General features: G+C 33.5%; 1 protein-coding gene across 3 annotated transcripts in view; it reads right to left on the bottom strand.

The window, feature by feature from the left end:
* LOC118199219 (E3 ubiquitin-protein ligase SHPRH) overlaps nt 1-15,268 on the bottom strand; it is a 248,889-nt gene extending 233,621 nt beyond the window's left edge. Inside the window, exons 1-2 of one of the 3 annotated variants that reach the window (XM_085809803.1) lie at nt 15,177-15,268; nt 14,974-15,051 (exon numbers count right to left, since the gene is read on the bottom strand). In XM_085809803.1, coding sequence (XP_085665929.1) covers nt 14,974-15,001 — 28 coding nt within the window. In that variant the 5' untranslated portion in view covers nt 15,002-15,051; nt 15,177-15,268. The remainder of the gene's footprint in view (nt 1-14,973; nt 15,052-15,176) is intronic. The other 2 variants (XM_085809804.1, XM_085809805.1) reach the window with 2 other exon arrangements.
* Between the last annotated feature and the right edge of the window lie 2,954 nt (nt 15,269-18,222).

Here is an 18,222-nt window from a genome sequence, read left to right as displayed (position 1 = left end):
CCAATGAATTGCCTATTTATCTTTTCTAGAAGACTGAAGGAAACATATCTGGGCCACAACAGTTTTCTGGAACAATAGGAAAATCCATATAAACTTGTGAAACCCTTCCTGTGACAAGTTATGTCCTTATTCCAGTTGATCTAAAATTGACAGAAAAGACCTCAGTACTGACCAAAAATACTTCCTTGATATTTCTAAGGCAGTATCCTCAGGGAAGACCCCTTCAGACCTTGCAAACAGAAGTCCTGGGAAGATGGTCCATTCAAGATAGATCACTACAGCCAACAGAATTATTTGCCTCTATGTATCAGCCACTGAACCAACAGACAACCTGAAGCTACTATCCAATTATATTACAAAAATTTATGTGCACTTCTGGTTTGAAATAAAGAAAATCCTTGAGCAACACGTGGAACAAGGTGGTGGTAGTAGCAGATTTATGGCACAAAGCTCTAAAGGCCATATGCACCAAACACAGGATTTATTATAAAGGATTAAAAAACAACAGCACACTTATAAAATCGAGGCAAGTTGTATGATAATGAAATGGTAGGATGAAATTTTGATAAAGATACAGATAATGATATATGCAGTTTGGATTTAAAATCATAGCAAATCTGATTCATTAAAATATATAGCATAAAATCTCAAGATAAAATCAAATTAAATAATAGAGATCTGTTTCTTTCAGGTACTGAAACACATTGGTATTGACCTCTCTTTCATTTAAACGGTCAAGAGCCAGTGCTTGTGGGGACATATCAGACAGGGACACTTCTTCAATGAGAGGACTAACTCTGACAGGACAAGAAGGCACACTGGATGGACATGCCTCAAATAAAAGGTCACAGCTATCATCAAGTAAACACAGTTTATAAGGATGGTCAGGTTGAGACAATATATTAAAACACTGTACAAGAGACAACTCCTCATGCCTCAAACGGAGTGATCGTTCATAATAGTCGACATAAAGGCTCTGGACAGGAGATGTCCTGAAGGCTCCAGAACAAATCTGCACAGCCTGATGATAAACAGGATCTAGTTTTAACAACACTGAAGACCGAGCGGATCCGTAAACAATCGAGCAGTAGCCTTGTCAACAGCGAACAAGAGCTCTGTAAATGCAAAGCATGGAGCAATGCTCTGCACCCCAGGTGTTCGCCAGGACTTTTAAAATGTTTAAAATTTTTGTACACTTCTTTCTCAAGTTTAGGACATGAGGAAGAAAAGTCAATTTTCGATCGAACATCACCCCTAAAAATTTTACTTCAAACGCAACTGGAATCACTGACCCATTGAAGTATAATTCAGGCTCAGGATGGAGACATCGCTTTCTACAAAAGTGCACGCATACAGTCTTCTGTTTCGAAAACATAAATCCTTGTCTGTTTGCCCATTCCTAGATCCTGTTCAAAGTAATCTGGAGCTACCCCTCTACATGTCTCATATCCGCACCTCGACAGCTAATTTGTAGATCATCATCATATAAAGACCCTGAAATGGTGGGAGAAAGTTGTTTTAATACAGAATTTATTTTTAGGCTGAACAGGGTTACACTAAGCATACAGCCTTGAGGCACACCCTCTTTCTGTTTGAAAATTTCTGACAAAACAGAGCCAATTCTTACTTGAAAAGCAGGGGTGTAGCTAGAGGGGGCCAAGGGGGGCATCTGTCCCTGGGCGCAGAATCCAAGGGGCGCCAAAATGATGTTACGACATTTTAGAATTAAATGTTTTCCATCCTTGGCAAGCAGTAGGCGGCGCGAAATCTTCAGTTGTCCCTGGGTGCTGAAAACCCTAGCTACGATTCTGTTGAAAAGTTCTAGCTTCAAAAAAATTCTGAATAAAAAATGGTAGGCTGCCATGCAAGCCACTATCATGAAGATCAAAAAGTATACCATATCTCCATGCCTTATCATAGGATTTCTCTATATCAAAGAAAATTGAGACAAGGTGATTTCTTCTTAGAAAAGCTTTACGAATAGATGTCTCCGAAAGGAGCAAGTTATCTATCATTGATCTTCCCTTGTGAAAACCGCTTCGATAGGAAGAAATTATATTATTCTTCTCCAAGAAATAGACTAATCGGTTGTTTACCATTTTCTCAAACAGTTTTCATATGCAGCTAGTAAGGGCAATTGGCCGATAGTTCAAGGGATTCCTCGGGTCTTTCCCTGGCTTAGCAATAGGAATCACAACAGCTCTCCTCCATGCACTGGGAAAAGTATGCTCCTTCCACACTCTATTAAAAAAGAGTGAGAAGGGCAGTCAGATGCTTCAGCATTTCGTAATTCAAGCCATCAAGACCCGGAGAAGACCTATGTGTCTGCAACAAAGCTCTCCTTGATTCGAACATAGTAAAGTCTCTATTGTAAGGCTCAGATTTGGAAGAGCTAAATGCGATGGGATTTATTTCAGAGTGCTGCTTGATAGAGAGAAATGCAGGTGAATAGTTTCTGCTGGAAGAAACAGCAGCAAATGTCTCACCAATAGTATTCACAATTTCTTCTATGGAGCTAATCACTCAGGGTTCGCAGCCACATTTTAGTTAAAAAAATAAGCACCTATAAGCACTTTTCAAGCACATTTTAAGAAAAGAAATAAGCACCTATAAGCACATTTTAAGAAAAAAAATAAGCACCTATAAGCACATTTTAAGAAAAAAAATAAGCACCTATCTAATTACATATACACAACTGCATAACAGTCATATTAAATACAACTCATATTAAAAGAAAAATGAGACTTGTAATTTAAAATATGAGAAATTCAATATTTACTACGAGAGAATGAGAATTACTCAACCATGGAAAACAATTACATTATTTTTTTTTAATTTTGAATAACAGTTCAATTTACAGAACTAGTTTACAATGAGAGGGGGGGAAACTATCCAGAACTAAATTATATTACAAGATTTAATGATGTTCAAAATAGTGTTAAGTTCAAAATAGAGAAAAATAAATAATAATAAGCCATATTTATTATATTAACTTGGCACCTAAAAATAAATACAATTTATTTTTCCAATCCTATTAATATTTAAATAATTTAAATTAAATCAAAATTCTGAACATTTTCTAAATTTTCATTGTATAACAGTTTTCCCTTAACCTTCTAAAATCGGCTTTAAATTCTCATAATATAACCTTTAGGACGGCGCGATCCAGAAAACTGTTTCCCCCTCTAATGAGAAAAGTCATTAGGGTGGTCATTTGTCCCCTCCATAGAAGCAGTAAAATTTACATGTTTGTCGCATGCTGGACAATAGTTTGGAATAGTTTACCATATTTGCGGCTTTTTCGAGTTTTATTTTGATTTAATTTAAATTAAACTGCATTTATTTATTAAGAGCAAAATGTATAAAATGTTTATATAACATTTACTAATTCTGATCAATCTCGGTAATAATTTGTGAATTTTATGTAAATTTTTTGCTTTTACTAGAAATTAGGAAAAGAGAACAGAATATGACAAAATAAAACAAATATGAACTAGCTTTGTATGCCTGCAGGTCGAAATGTGATATTTGATAATTTATTTTCATTAATAAAATAACAGTAATGAATAATTTAATGAAATAATAATAATGAATTTATTAATAATATTCATTACTGTTAGATGTTTAGAATATGATTCATTACTATTAGATTTTGAGATGAACTTATACCAATAAAGCTTTAAAACTTTTTTTTTCATAATTACGTTATTGTAATATAAAAAAGAAAATCAGAGATATATTAGTTGCGTTTGATTATATAATTTTAACAAATATTACTTCGGACTATCGGGCAAAGGAGGTATATCTGTAGAGAGAATTTTCTTTATAAAACTGGATTTTGTTTATGTTAGCAGTTAAAAAATTCTCTGAATACCCATATCTGCAATCCATTTTATAGCTGCAATGTGAAGTGAAGTCTGAAGAGATAATTTCTTAAATCTTTGCATTTTCGCGGTATCCGTAGAAAGAGAGAGAGAGATAGCACTTTTAGGCTTCTTTTTAATATGTGTTCAGTAGAATTTTAATGTATGATTTAAAATTTTAGAAAATATAAATTTATCAAAAATATTTTTCAGAACAGTTTTAAATGAGTATAAAGAATTCTACGTCAATTTTCAATTTTCAATTTCTTCGTCAATAGTAGGCGGATTTCGTTCAAAACCATCGTTATATCCAAAGCTTGATTTTTTCTTGATTTTAAGTGAAATGGATATACATAATAAAATAATAAATACAAAATAAATAAACATAATAAATTTTCTAATTTATTTTAAAAAAGATTAATCTTTTATACTTTCAAAAGAATAAGGGCATGCAGGTTATTGACATTTACAGTGTAGGAAATATGTTTTTCATATTTCTTTCAGTGATCAAAACGATTACCTAGGAATATTTTCAAAGCAAAATTAAGAAAATTGTTTCCGACAAATTTTTTCATAAAGTATCCTCTTATGTGTCTTTTTTTTTTAAGTGTGAAATCTTCTCTTTGGCAGAATAAAGAATCAGAATGATGAATGGAGCGAAATAAATGCATGAGAAATAATTCCATAGTGCTGCATTTCCATGTAAAATCGTAAAATGAAACATTGAAAAATCTATGTAAAATTGTAATATGAAACATTGGAGAAAACTGCAATATAGTTTACTTACAATCACCTACAATTTTTAATTTATGTATTGCCGAATGATAAATATAGGTTAGAAAATTAAATCGGTTATTTCAATCATTTTTCTTGGTCTATTTTTTACGGGCCCACCAGCGGAGAGCTCTAAAGTGGCTGAACACTGGTAGTTTTCTCAGGTTCGAATCACAGGCTTCATGGGCGCTTTCATGGTTTTTGTCGTAACGTCCGTACAAGCCAGCTTTACTGAGCAATAGCAGATAGCTGTCGAGTGCTTTGGTGTAATCCAGTGAACGAACCAAATAAGGCAAATCAAATCCCAGAGAACAGGTTGGTTACATGTGGATTTTTCCATTTTATTTACTTAAGAATGAATGAAAATCACAAAAGGATAAATGAGAGAAAGTTGCATGCATAATAGTAGAAGTTCGAACGGAGTTAACATTACTGAACAGTTTTATGACCTCGGCAGCAAGAAAGGCCAAAGTAACATCTTATTAGATTTAAGCCTCAAGTGTAAAGCAAGCACTAAAAAAGTAGTTTTGCCTACTTTGTAAAAGGAGCTTTAGGAACATTAAATCTCAAACAGAGTGCAAGATCGCTGATATTTGAAGCATAATATAAAAATATATGCATCTTTAGCAAATGTTATTAGCCAAGTGAAAAACCTTTTTATTTATTTTATGGAGTTTATTATAACAAAGAAATGCTTATTGCTTACTCGAGGTTGTTAAAGCAAGCTAAGATTAATTTTTAGAGTCATTAGGTTATTTTGATACTGGAGACGTGAAAAATGAGCAATGCCCTCCTCGGGACTCAAACCCGGACCTCTCGAAATATGCGCCAAGTGTGCTAACCATTACACCGTGAAGGCATGCTGGAAGGAGGGAGAAAATACCTTATATACTTGCCTTTTAAAGGACGACAGGTGATTAGGAGACCCAATAGCTAAATTGCGGTGGTGAGGAATCATCATCCATCACCTTTTAGTTCATGCATCACTATAGAGTCATTAGGTTATTTTTTGAAGCAGAAGACATGAAAAAATGTGCAATGCTTTCGTCGGGACAGGAATCTGGATCTCTCGAAATACTCGAAAAGTCTGCTAACCGTTACACCACGAAGGCACACACGAAGGCATGCAGAAAGGAGGAAGAAAATATCTTATAAGTTGCCTCAAAATATGAATGCCATCGTGGAGGAATCCACCAGATGAAAGAGCAGTAAAATCACTAAACACTGGTAGTTCAACTTGGATTAAAATCCAGACGAACAAGAGAGATTTCGTGGCTTTCTTAATGTATAATTTGAATGCGAGAGAGTTTCCCTTAGAAAGTCTTCCACGATAACATCTCTACCCATAGAGAGATAGCCCTCGAGTTGCTTTTCTGAATTAATAAATGTAACCTTAGTCGAGAACATTTGGAGAGAAAGCGGTTTATAATCACGTTACACATGGGGGGGGAATCCTATGGAGCCTGTTTATTCGCTTGTACTGAACCTATATTGAACTATCTGTTACCAAACGAAATCGTTAATAGTTTTATCTACATAACAACTGAGTGTAGCGATGTAACTAAATCCCATATTTACTGGCATAAGGGAAGAAGCTTAAACGTCAGACGGATTATTTAATTAAGTATAATAGTACAATTTGCTGAAAAGTGATGTTTCGTGAAAGACTGACAGAACTGGCTCACGTTCACGTTTTTAACGGGAAAACTACTTAAAGGATCATACAGATAGCTCATTCACCGGTATCTAAACCGAGTTGTTTTCACATGAAAAATTCAGAGTTTTATATTCAATGTTATGTTCGTTGTGATCATCTGAGTGTAGTTTTTTTTTTTTTTTTTAAATTTTTGGCCCTTATAAAAAGGCCTTTAATAGAGACATGCTCTATTAAATTCTGATTTTGTTTTCTGATGTAAGATGAATTATTTTTTGTTTTGTTTTTGCTATTATAGGAAGGTGCTTTCATTTAATTAACTATTGCTGTTTTTCTTAACTGTTTTTCTGAAATGACGTGTGATAAGCTTCAAAACAGTTTATGCAGAGTGCTACATCACATGCTTTACATATGACAGTTGATCTCCGCTGTAAACCTTTTGCAGAACAAACAGCACATCTTCGTCTTTTCTTTGTATCAAAAGGGAAATGGGAGCATAGATACTTGCATTGTTTTTTTCGACTTGATGGAGACAGTGTATGAACTTGAAGATCAGAATAATGAATCAGCTCTCTAATCAAATTCATGCGAAAAACTTTGTGATTGTTTTCGATATTACTTATTTTGCTTAGAATGTACGTGTTTAGCACTGTTAGGTCAAGTAGATGAAAAAATAGTTTTTTCATCCACTTCAAAGTTCTTCTGCCAAAAGTATAACTATTGGCCATGCAATCGCTTAAATCAACATAGCCCATATTTTTGTTGTAACATGTTATGATCTCGGGCTTTGTCTGCTCATCGGCTATAATCATTGGATTGTGCATATTTGACAGCATGAAAACGTCACGCTTATCTTTCCAGCGTAGAGCTGTCATCCCATTTGTGAAACGCACAGTGGTTTCTGCTGTATTCAATTTTTCTTTGCTTACATCTTTTGGGAAATGCTTCCTATTCGGACGAATAGTTCCACATGAATTTATTTTATTTTCATTTAATAAATAAACGAAAAGTTCAGGCGAGGAAAAGAAATTGTCCATAAATAATTTATGGCCTTTGTCTCTAATAGTCCCACTCATTTCTTTAACGACATTATAAGACGCTGAGAAGTTGGGATCCTTAGATTTATCTTTCCCAAGGTAAACTTCCATATCGTAGGTGTACCCTTCCTTATCAGCGATCTTGTATAATTTTATACCCCAGTGCTTGCGTTTCTTTGGGATATATTGTCTAAATATTACTCGCCCTTTAAATTTGACAATAATTTCGTCTATCGCGAGTTCTTCTGTGGGGCTGTAAATCTGTTTATACGCTGCTTTTAAATGATCAAAAACTTTTCGAATTTTCCACAGTCTGTCATAATTCATAATTTTATCGGGTTTTTCTTTATTGTTTTCAAAATGCAAAAATTTTAAAATCATTAAAAATCTGCCTCTTGACATTACTTTACGAAAAATTGGTGTGTCAATTAAATCATCTGTGGACCAATAATCTCGAATGCTGTCCTTTTCAACATGTCCCATGAGTAAGACTAATCCAAAAAATTTCTGAAGCTCATCAGATGTAATTGGCGTCCAGTCGGTTTCATGTTTTCTTTTTCCGCTTATATCTGGCCGCAACTCTAAGATTTGAGAAGCATATCGATTAGTTTCTATGGTTAGCATTTTTAAAAATTCATCTGAAAAGTATAACTTAAAAAAATCAACAGCAAGATGAATTTCCGAAAATTCAGTTTTTATGCCAGGTTTACCAGTAAAGGTCAACATGTTTGCTTTGTCATGCTCACTTGGCTGTCTCCATTCAAACAAATTATTAGCGTTGCTTTTTAAGTTATCGGCAACTTTATCTTCATTAAAAGATTGATTAAAACATATTTCTTCTGTATCTGAACAGTCCGAATCTGTATCAGCAAAAGTTTCCTCTTCTAAATCTCTTAGCAACTTATTAATTTCGTCATGACTGACACCTTTGAAACAAGGTGCCATTATAAAGAACTGAATAAGAGCGCGAGTTACACAGAAATCACGATAAAAAGCTCTAATTATTGAAAGAGAGATAGCATCTGTTTTTTTCTCAAGCACGCTGGCAGGAGACGAAACCTACGGTCTTCGCCAAAACCTAGCCAAAGAGATAAGAAGTGGGAAACATTACATAGCCAGAGGCTGCTCTGAAGAGAAAACTAGACCACCCAGAGAATCTAAAGATAGGCGATTACTCTAAAAGGGGGAACGGAAAGCTTGGTACAGCAGTTGTACCACAGCCGGCTTAAGGGCAAGTAAATTTTGTGGTACTACAGTTGTACTGCCGGCTTAAGAAAGTTAACAGATATTGCAAGCAAAGTAATTTAAGTAAAAATAAGTAAAAAAAAAAAACTTTTCTGAAATCAGAAGGCGGGAAATTGCTTCATGCAGTAATTCTTTAAAAGTAAAAGCTTAACTAACCGGCATACTCGGAAATTGCCAAATATCTGAAAATTCTGGATAGTCAAGCGTAACTGGTAAAAGAGGAAAAGGGGTAGATTGGAGCCGTTTTTTAGATTTTTCAGCTAAATAATGCTTTTGACATTTCGATATGTGAATTGTATAAAAAATAGTCCAATGGAACTGAAAAATAATCCGCTTAGCAAGCACAGTAAAACTGTTTTATCTCTGCGAAATATGGCAAACATTATTGCACAATACGTGAGCCTTAATTCTTCCGCACGTGTTGTTACGCAATCAGAATCAACAGCTGCCGGCATTTGGACCGTAATGCGCCCATGTGGCATATTTATCATTGAGCAGGACATGTTGCCACTCAATGCAATATCCATACTACACTCATATTGATTAATAAAGAGATTTACCAATATGAGGTGTTTTTCATTCTAATTTTGAACAAGCTGCATTACATTTTCGGAATAGAATTATTCTTTGCTTGGATTGGTAGATCACAAAGCTTTTAGTCCTATTCAATCCAGGTTGGAAAGTGACCAAAAAAAAAAAAAAAAAGTCTGTTGCTTGCTTTGCTGTGAACTGTAACGGTTTCAATATTCGAGATTTTGTGGAGAAAGTTGAGAACACCCAACTTGCGTACTGTTTAATGCATTGGCCAAAAAAAAAAAAAAAAAAAAAAAACTTATTTTGACTATTTGATTACTTTCACTTTATTTATGCCATTCTAATCTGTGTTAAAACACACCCATTTTTGAAGTTTATCTATACTTCAACAGTTACTGTACATACATTATAAATATTCACACATATACATACCGATTCACACATACCAATCATAATAAATGCGAATATGAGCTGACCATGTGGAACGAGAATGTAAATTATTAAAATCTTAATAGAAATTCAAACGTGTGTAGTATTGGGTGGGAGCAAAAAAATACAGAATTTACCGGAATTTCTACCACTTTTGCAATTCTTTGACCAATAGAATGATGTGCACCTGTCTGTACTTGGGCACAAAGGTTATGTTATGCAGAGAAAGGGGCGAAAAGCAAATTCTGGGAGTGATTCACCATCTGACGATCCATATAAGGAAAAAAAGTTGTTTATTTAGTTTCAGCTTTGGTACAGGGGAAAAATGTGTGTTGCATTGGGTGGGAGCAAAAGAACACACAGTTTACCGGAATGTCTACCGCTTTCGTAATTCTTTGACCAATAGAACGACGTGCACCTGTCTGTACAATCAGTAGAAAGGATTTAAAATAAAAAAAGTCTACCAAGGAGAATGATTCTCATTCTAGACAATGTCTCATCCTATCCTGATGCAGAACAGATACAAGACAAAGATATAAAAGCCACGTTTCTCCTTTCTTAGGTCCCAATCACATTATGTTTCGGCTACGCGGGACTTGACGTTGAACGGGACAATTCTCAGAACCCACATAGCTAGGTTACCATTTTCACTTAGACTTGGAACGCCAAACAGTAATCAATTATCGCTCAAATTCGGATCACATGATCCTTCAGAAGCAGAACTTTCATCTAATTGGTTATCTCTACCTGGGACAGAGGTCCAGCTGAGACATTTCAATGAGGTTTTAAAAAATCCTGCCAAGCCGCAACATCCTTTTCGTAGTTAGGCAGGACTTCTCTTCGAGAGGGGCTCTTTCTTCCTAGGAATTCTCCCGTTTTAACGAATGCTACCAGAATTTCATTTCTTAGAAAAGTCCTGTCTAGCAGGGACTGTAGCCATATGTGATAACCTCTTTACATTACTTCAATGTGTCAGCTGATGGACCAGGGTGTTTCGGAGGCATTGAAGAAAAATCACAGACACAAACTTCCTTCGTCTCTTGTCCTAGCCATGGAGAAAGGGTGCGATATGATCAAGAAACTGAAGAAAATAGATATGCTGGATAGATAGCTCATTCTTGGAGTAAAAGCAAGCAGATAAGCCTCGTTCATTTCTGGAAGTTGCTAGACCATTTCAGGAAACGACTTTTACGAAAACAGAGAAGAGACAGAAAATTTTGAAATAGTTGACATATGTAAGAAAATTCCTGGCGGCGAAAAAGTTAAGATGTTGATGAATGAATGGGACAAGATGAAAATGGTGAGATTTTAGAACATACAAGAAATAGTTTTACCGGTGAAAGACAATGCAGATAAAAATGAAGATGAATCAGAAAACTAAGAGATTAAAGGCAATGGAAAAGCTAAAATGATGACCCATAGTAAAGGACTGAAGGCCTCTATGCTATGAGGAACAAGATGTGTCTGGTATGGACATTTTGTTCCACTGTCACCTAAGGGATGAAGCTACAGTACAGTAGAATAAGTGTGAGAGACAATCTACCATCACACGATATTTTCCTACCAAGAACTACTAATATTTTTTCTTCATTTTTTGTATGCAAGTTATTTTACTCAATTATATTAGGGTGTTTGCTCTTTTTATGACTCCTATCATGCTAGAACTTGCCATAAAAAATCAACATTAATTTAATTACATGCTGTACTTTTCTGTGTTCAATACTGTGCTACAAATGTCTAGAGCAATTTACAGTTAAATATTACGACTTCTGAAAAAATCGCCTCTTATTCCGTAAAACTTGACTTTTCGGAAAGGTCTCGCAGCCCATACTGTGTCGAGTTTGAGGGACTCTAGTGTCGTAATAGATTGATACAATCACCTACAGGAAGTTTGTACTCAGAATATTATAAACAAAACTTTTGGCAAAATCACATGGCCTAACAAAATAACAGAAATCAAAGGCCTTTTCGGAAGCAAAAACACAAGCGGAAATACTTCTGAATCAGTGGCTATTTGGTTGACTGTGCAGAGAGTGACAATATTGTAGATAAGAGTTGCAGACAGAAGTTCAGTTCAGACTTCAGCATGAAATAATTGGTGCAATTTGCATAAGATCTCGGCCAACTTCCATAGTTCAATGGTAGCCGACTTTCACAGTCGGCAGGATTAATGTATAAATACCTCTTTCCTATAAATTTTAATAATTAGTATAATCCCACTCTAAAGTAACTAAGTTTTATTTAATGTTTATCATTTATTTTTAATGTTTGTTAAAAAAAGGTACATGCAATTCATTCATAACCAAACACATAAATGTTTTTTTCAGGGATCTTAAAAAACTCTTTATAATTATATTGAACTTGTATACTCATAAATACATTTTACTAATGCATTCTCAAAAACAATAAGGATTGAAAAAAAACTGCAAGCTGATTCAACAACAGCCACAAACAGGCATCAATACTATTTTCAAAACAGTTCAGCAGTTTCTACACAGAAGGTATTTTTAAAGAATTCTGTTGAATATCATTATTAATTATGGAATTACTTAGCATAACTATAAATAAATAATTGTTTCTCTTGTCTTTGAGGAAAGTATGTTCCTGCAGTATCCAAACTTTAAACTTTCGCACGATATACTAAAACAATTTCCAGATAACACTTTGTCTTTTTTTTTATTATTATTATTATTTTTCAGATAATGACACTTTTTTCCCAATTAAATCTCTCTGATTGCAGTTGCAAATGATTCTAATAGATACAAACAAAAAACAAAAAAAGGGAAAGAAAGCAGGTTAGTGTTTGTTACGGTAATTAAAAAGCTTTTCAAACCATGCTATATAACACAGTTAACTGAAGAACAAAGCTAGTGGTTTTTCTTTGCTCCAAAACTAAGGAAACTGGGAATAAACGGCTCTACAATAAAAACTGTTACTTGAAAAATTAAAATTATTTTAAATAAACTGCCAGTTTAGCACGCTTTTTACAGAAAAAAAAAAATAATAATAACAGTTCAATTTTCCTACAAAACTGACATCAGTTCAACATATGGAGATTAAAACCAACATTTAATTAATTTGTTAAATTCAAACTGGATCATTAAACTCATTTATTTCCTTCCAGGCTAAATTTCAGAACCAGTGTATTCAGTTAGACGTGAGGCACATTATTAAGTGCCGCGTGCGTTACAAAACTATATATTAGAATATAGATACTAGGATGGTTAGTAAGCAGTCGCAGAAATTTTGAACAGCTTGAAATTTTTAAAAATTATAATACATATAATTTAAAACATGAAATTACTAAGTGTTAAAAATGGTGTCTTGTACCATCACTTTTGTTTCAAGTTATAATGATAAATTAAATATAACTACTGTTTGCTAAAACCCAAGCCGCATTTAAGGAGGGAAAAAACTGTATGCGGTTCTGAAGCAGCAGTTTAGCTATGCCCATCTTATAACATAGTTTCAAAAGCTACAGTGGCTCCCAAAAGTGTTCATACATTAGAGTTTCAGAGAAATATTGCTTTATTCATTAATAAAAGTTAATATTTTTAAATGAAAAGTTTTTAATAATATCTATCAATCTGAATTTGTCTTATCAAAACTTCATTCATTATTTTATGAAAATAATAGAACTCTTTCTTTTGAAAATCAATACTAAAAAAGTAATAGAAAAGTTACCTGACAAAAGTCTTCGTACGCTTTAAAGAAATCTGCACGTATTAATAAATACTGTAGCATTCCCGTCAGTTAGTATTTTATAGTATATCCTGCAGCATTTATGACAGCTTTCAAACATTTGGGCATAGAGTTTAACAGTTTTTTTGCAATACCTGCATGAATGTTCTTCCATCATTACTGTTTTTACTTCGGTTTTTGTTTTAATGTTGTCTTTTCATACTCTAACCTCTAATTTTTTCCAAATGCGTTCTGCTAGGTTAAAATCTAGTTACTAAGGTGGTGTTTTCGAAACTTGTGGACAATTATAGACACCCAAAAGATGATCATCGAGGGCTGTGGGCTTAGGATTGTTATCCTAATAAAAATAAAGTTGTTTCCAGTATTCAAATTTTGGGCAGATACTTTTAAATTATCTTTAAAATATTTAAATGAAGAGCACTATTCATTGTGCCATCAATAAATACTAAATTATTTAATCCTGATGCTGACATGCACCCTCACACAAGAATACCTCAACAGCTTTGCTTTACTGTTCCAGCCAAGGTCTTGGGATTAAGCTCATCATTTTCTTTTTCCATACAATTATACACCCAAATGAACCCAAAATTTAAATTTGCTTTCATCTGCAAATAACACGATTCCAATATGCTTCGGACTTATTTACCCTCAATTTTAATAAGAAAAGCCTAAACTTACTAATTTTTAAACTTTCAAAAAACTTTCTTCAAGCAGCGTAATCCAGCTGATCCGAGTACTCGACGAACAGTTTTGAGAGAAATTAAAGCAGAAAATTTTTCAGCAAACTCTGGAGAAATTGTTACAACACTCAAACATGGATTTTTCACATATTTTCTAACAATAAATCTCTGATCACTTTGAATCCTCTTTGACAGACCTCATCTTACTTTATTTTGCATTCGATTTTCTTCTTTAAAGCATTTCATCATATACGGTACTATTGAATACTATAAACTTACTAATTTAGCAATATCCCCAATTGAATTTCGAACTTTCTGATAAAAAAAGGATTAATTTTCGAATGCTGTTTGTTGTTTCCTTACGATGAATAGCCAATCTTAAACATTCAATAAAATATATCAAAGTAAGCAAGCAATAAAATAAAGACAGTTTTTAAACGTCACCAAAATGCAAAAATATAAAAAAATTGGTAGACGATAATTTTATTTATGATATTTCACGAAAATGTTTCAGTATACTATCACTTTTGCGGTATACTATTTATCTATGCCTACTTACATTATCAATTTTAGAGGAAAAAATAAGTATGTATTAAAAATTAAAAAGTTTAGTTTTATTCAAAATCACATGGAGATGATGATGATATGAAAAAATACTGGGCCTTTGTATTTGAATTCAATTCCGGGTTATGGCGCTTTTTTTTGCAAATTCTATAAATGTACAAACACTTTTGGAAGACAGTATTTGGTAAAATCCTAGTATACGGTGCAGCCTTGGCGCGACTTTGAAAATTATCGCCAACATCAAAAATGATCCAAAGAACGTCTATATACTATGTGTGTATACATAGTATATACTATGTTTAACTATATATTTTCTTTGAATGACCCGTTAACTACTCATCGTATATGTCCCGCTTTTACTGCTCATCATAAAGTCGCCAAAAGTAGCATAATCCAGTGTGCACCGGATACTAGGATTAAACCCAGTATTTTTTAATTTAATTTAAAAAAATATTTAATTATAAATTTCTAATACGCAATACAATCCGTACCTTGTCGTGCTTTTTTTCGTGAAGGCATGATGTCAGAGTCAGATTTCACGAAACCAGAACTATAATACTACTTCGCACCTGAAATTTACAACAAAAAAAAAAAAAAAATTGGCTTGTATTATTAAATGCATAAAATATTAAACATATTTCTTGAATTAATGGAAATCAATGAATTAAGTAAGTTAGCGCTCAACTTCACGCACCTATCGCTATCAAAATACAACGTTCGCGCTTCTTCTCCTTCTCCTTCTTCGTTCGTCAATGAACGTCTAGAACAAGGAGGCTAACCTCCTTGTCTAAAACCAAGGAGGTTAGAATAGAAGGAGGGAAGTTTCAACTCAAACGGTGAAGCTTGGCGGCCATCTTCCTGTTATCACCGTGACTTGTGCAAGGAAGTCTGTCATTACAACATTTTTTTTCTTTTCTTTTTGAAGCATGTCAGCTTGTATTGCATATTAATGCACAAATAGATTCTCGAAAAAAATTCCGGGCATTATTTTTCACACGTAAGTATTAATTTTCTTTTTTTATGTAATATGACAACTATGTCAAAAATATCACAATGTCATGTGGTTTTCTTTCCAGATGTGAAAAAAAAGTACTTAAAATAGGTTATTTAATATAACTATAATCAAAATTTATTAAATACATTTTAATGTTTCTGTTTATAGCTGGTATCTTCGTTCCTTAAGATACAATGCTATATGGTAGGATTTAAATTGTATAATTTGAACGTTTTACTTAATTCGTTTTATAACTTTCATGAAAAGTAATAAATCAATTGTTACTACTTTTATTAATTGTAAAGGTGTTAAATAAAGCAATGCTTTTCTTTATATATTAATTATTATTCATTTTTTTAAGTTAAGATAAACTGTTCTGTTGTTAAAAATTTTTTGCATAAACTTACAAATTTCTGGGCAGTATAGTGATAAAATTAAGTAAAATATTTACACAATTGAACATGTGGAAAGATGTATCCAAAAACTTATATAGGTGTATTTCTGTAATTCAACTTAATTAAAGGCAGTTTCTTTGAGATTAATAAATATGAAATGCGCATAAACTGAAATCAATGAATTCACATAAATCTGTTTTATTTTATTAAGATTTATTTTCTAACCTAAGCAAATTCGTGAAATATGCAGAAACATCATTTTTTAAAGGCTTTAATGTTATGCGCATGCATTTAGATTTCGAACTATTTCTTAATAATTTGCTGTACATAGTAAATTATGGATATCATCTTTATTACTTTAAAACAAATATTCAACAATAGCGAGGGATTTCATTATAAATTTAACATATTTTTACTGGAAAATAAATGCACGGAACAGCTTAGAAACACGTACATGTCACTGCCGTAATGCAATGTTTTGAAGTCACAAACATGGACGCCGCTTGTTCGGCGGAGTTTCATTCCCCGACAGTGGAGGAAACTGCGAACCCTCCCTCCTTCTATTCTAACCTCCTTGTCTAAAACAATACATATTCTTTGCCTACAGCGCCTTGGGCTCCTACGCATGCGCAATGCAACTTAAAAAAAAATAGAAGTGCGGACAAAGACGCGAATTTGGCTCCTTTAAGGACTTCGGCGACATTTTATTATGCCAACGGAAGTAAATATAATGTGAGGAATTTTTTAATCATTGGCATTGGCAAAGAATATGCATAGACGTTCTTTGGAATAGCAGCTAGGGAGAAGAGGAAAATATAACTTGAAAACCGGGTTAAGTTGTTTACATTTGTTTGGTAAATGATTGCTAATTTCGTTCTGTTAAACTAGCTAAATTAGCATTAAAAGTCGAGTAATGTGCATTTATGATGAAAACGCAGGACAATTACCTTTGTATCCGATTTCATATATGTATTAATATATGACATTCACGCTCATATGATCTTCGTATGTATCAATTAACTATCTACTTTTGTCACTTAGTTCTGGAAGTATATTATTTTACAACTTTTTCTGCTTTGGACACCTAAGTACTGAAACTTTATGTGTATGCTTGCGAAAATATTTCTGATTAAAATTCTCGTATAATTACGATAGATATATGCTTCTATTATTTACTTTGAAATGTAGTATTTGATAGCCTTCCACATTCTAGCAGCCATTCTAGATTTGGTTCTGTAATGTTATATCTGTAGCAATCTGTAGAAGTCTTGCTTTGAGCAAGAAGAAAGGAGGTGAGGACTTTGGCGAACGCCGTTTCCTCCAGTCCGTGAGGCTCGGTAAGTTAGAAGAAGTTGGCGAGTAAACGACCCAACTTCGGAATTCTTAGATTGTTAACTAATTCTGCAGGAAGGAAGTATTGAATATTTTCTTTATCGCAGAATTTGGCGATATAGTTTCCTTAGATGATTGTATTTTTCACACTCATTCAGTCTGTGCTCAAAATCATCTTGTACTTTGCAAATTACGCATAAAAAAAAGGAGTGCTTGAAAGTTTTAACTTGAATTTAAGGTAGTTCGTGAGGATACTTCGAGTGAGGATTTTGTTAATTTTACATTCCATTTTCCTTGAGTCGGGCCAATTAATATTCAAGTATTTGGTATTTAAAACATTTTTAAAATAACAATAATACTTGGTATTCTGCCAGATGATATCGATTTCCCCCTCCCTGTCTTCCCCAATTTCTTTTTTGATATCCTGCCATGTATATACAGGGAGGATTGGAGTATTGCGTGAATTTACCGCCTGTTTAGCCAAAAAATATGCCCTTTCGTTGATCTCGATGCCTTTGTGACCAGGTATCCAACAAATTATAATCTTACTATTTGGCATGTTTTTGTAAATTTCATATCGAATATTCTCAATTATGTTGTTATTTGATTCTTCGAAGGAGGCAATAGCTTCTACTGCCGCAAAACTGTCAGTGAAAATTATCATCGCTTCGGAAAGGTTAGCTAGATATTTCAAAGTGTACCAAACTGCTGAAACTTCCGCAGTGTATATAAAAGCATTTCTTAGAATCTTGATGGCTCTGTTAATGGTATTTTGTAGATTTGTTATTCCAAAACCAGTTCCGTCCAAGTTTTTGGAGCCGTCTGATCCCCATACGTTTTCTGATTTAACATCTCCAGTCAAATTTTTGATAAAGGAGCATAATCAGTGACAAAATCGTGAAGATTCTTTAAATCAGTGTTACAGAATTTACTAAAATTTATCCAAGGCGGAACCCGTTTTTTTTTTCGGACAAAGTTATTATCTAAAATCCATTTAGATTCATAGCTGTCAAGAACAG

This window comes from Stegodyphus dumicola, chromosome X2 (genome assembly GCF_044657685.1).
Source record: "Stegodyphus dumicola isolate Sdum_Otavi_A_Nest chromosome X2, ASM4465768v1".
NCBI classification, from domain to species: Eukaryota; Metazoa; Arthropoda; class Arachnida; order Araneae; family Eresidae; genus Stegodyphus; species Stegodyphus dumicola.
This window is presented reverse-complemented; position numbering and strand designations above follow the sequence as displayed.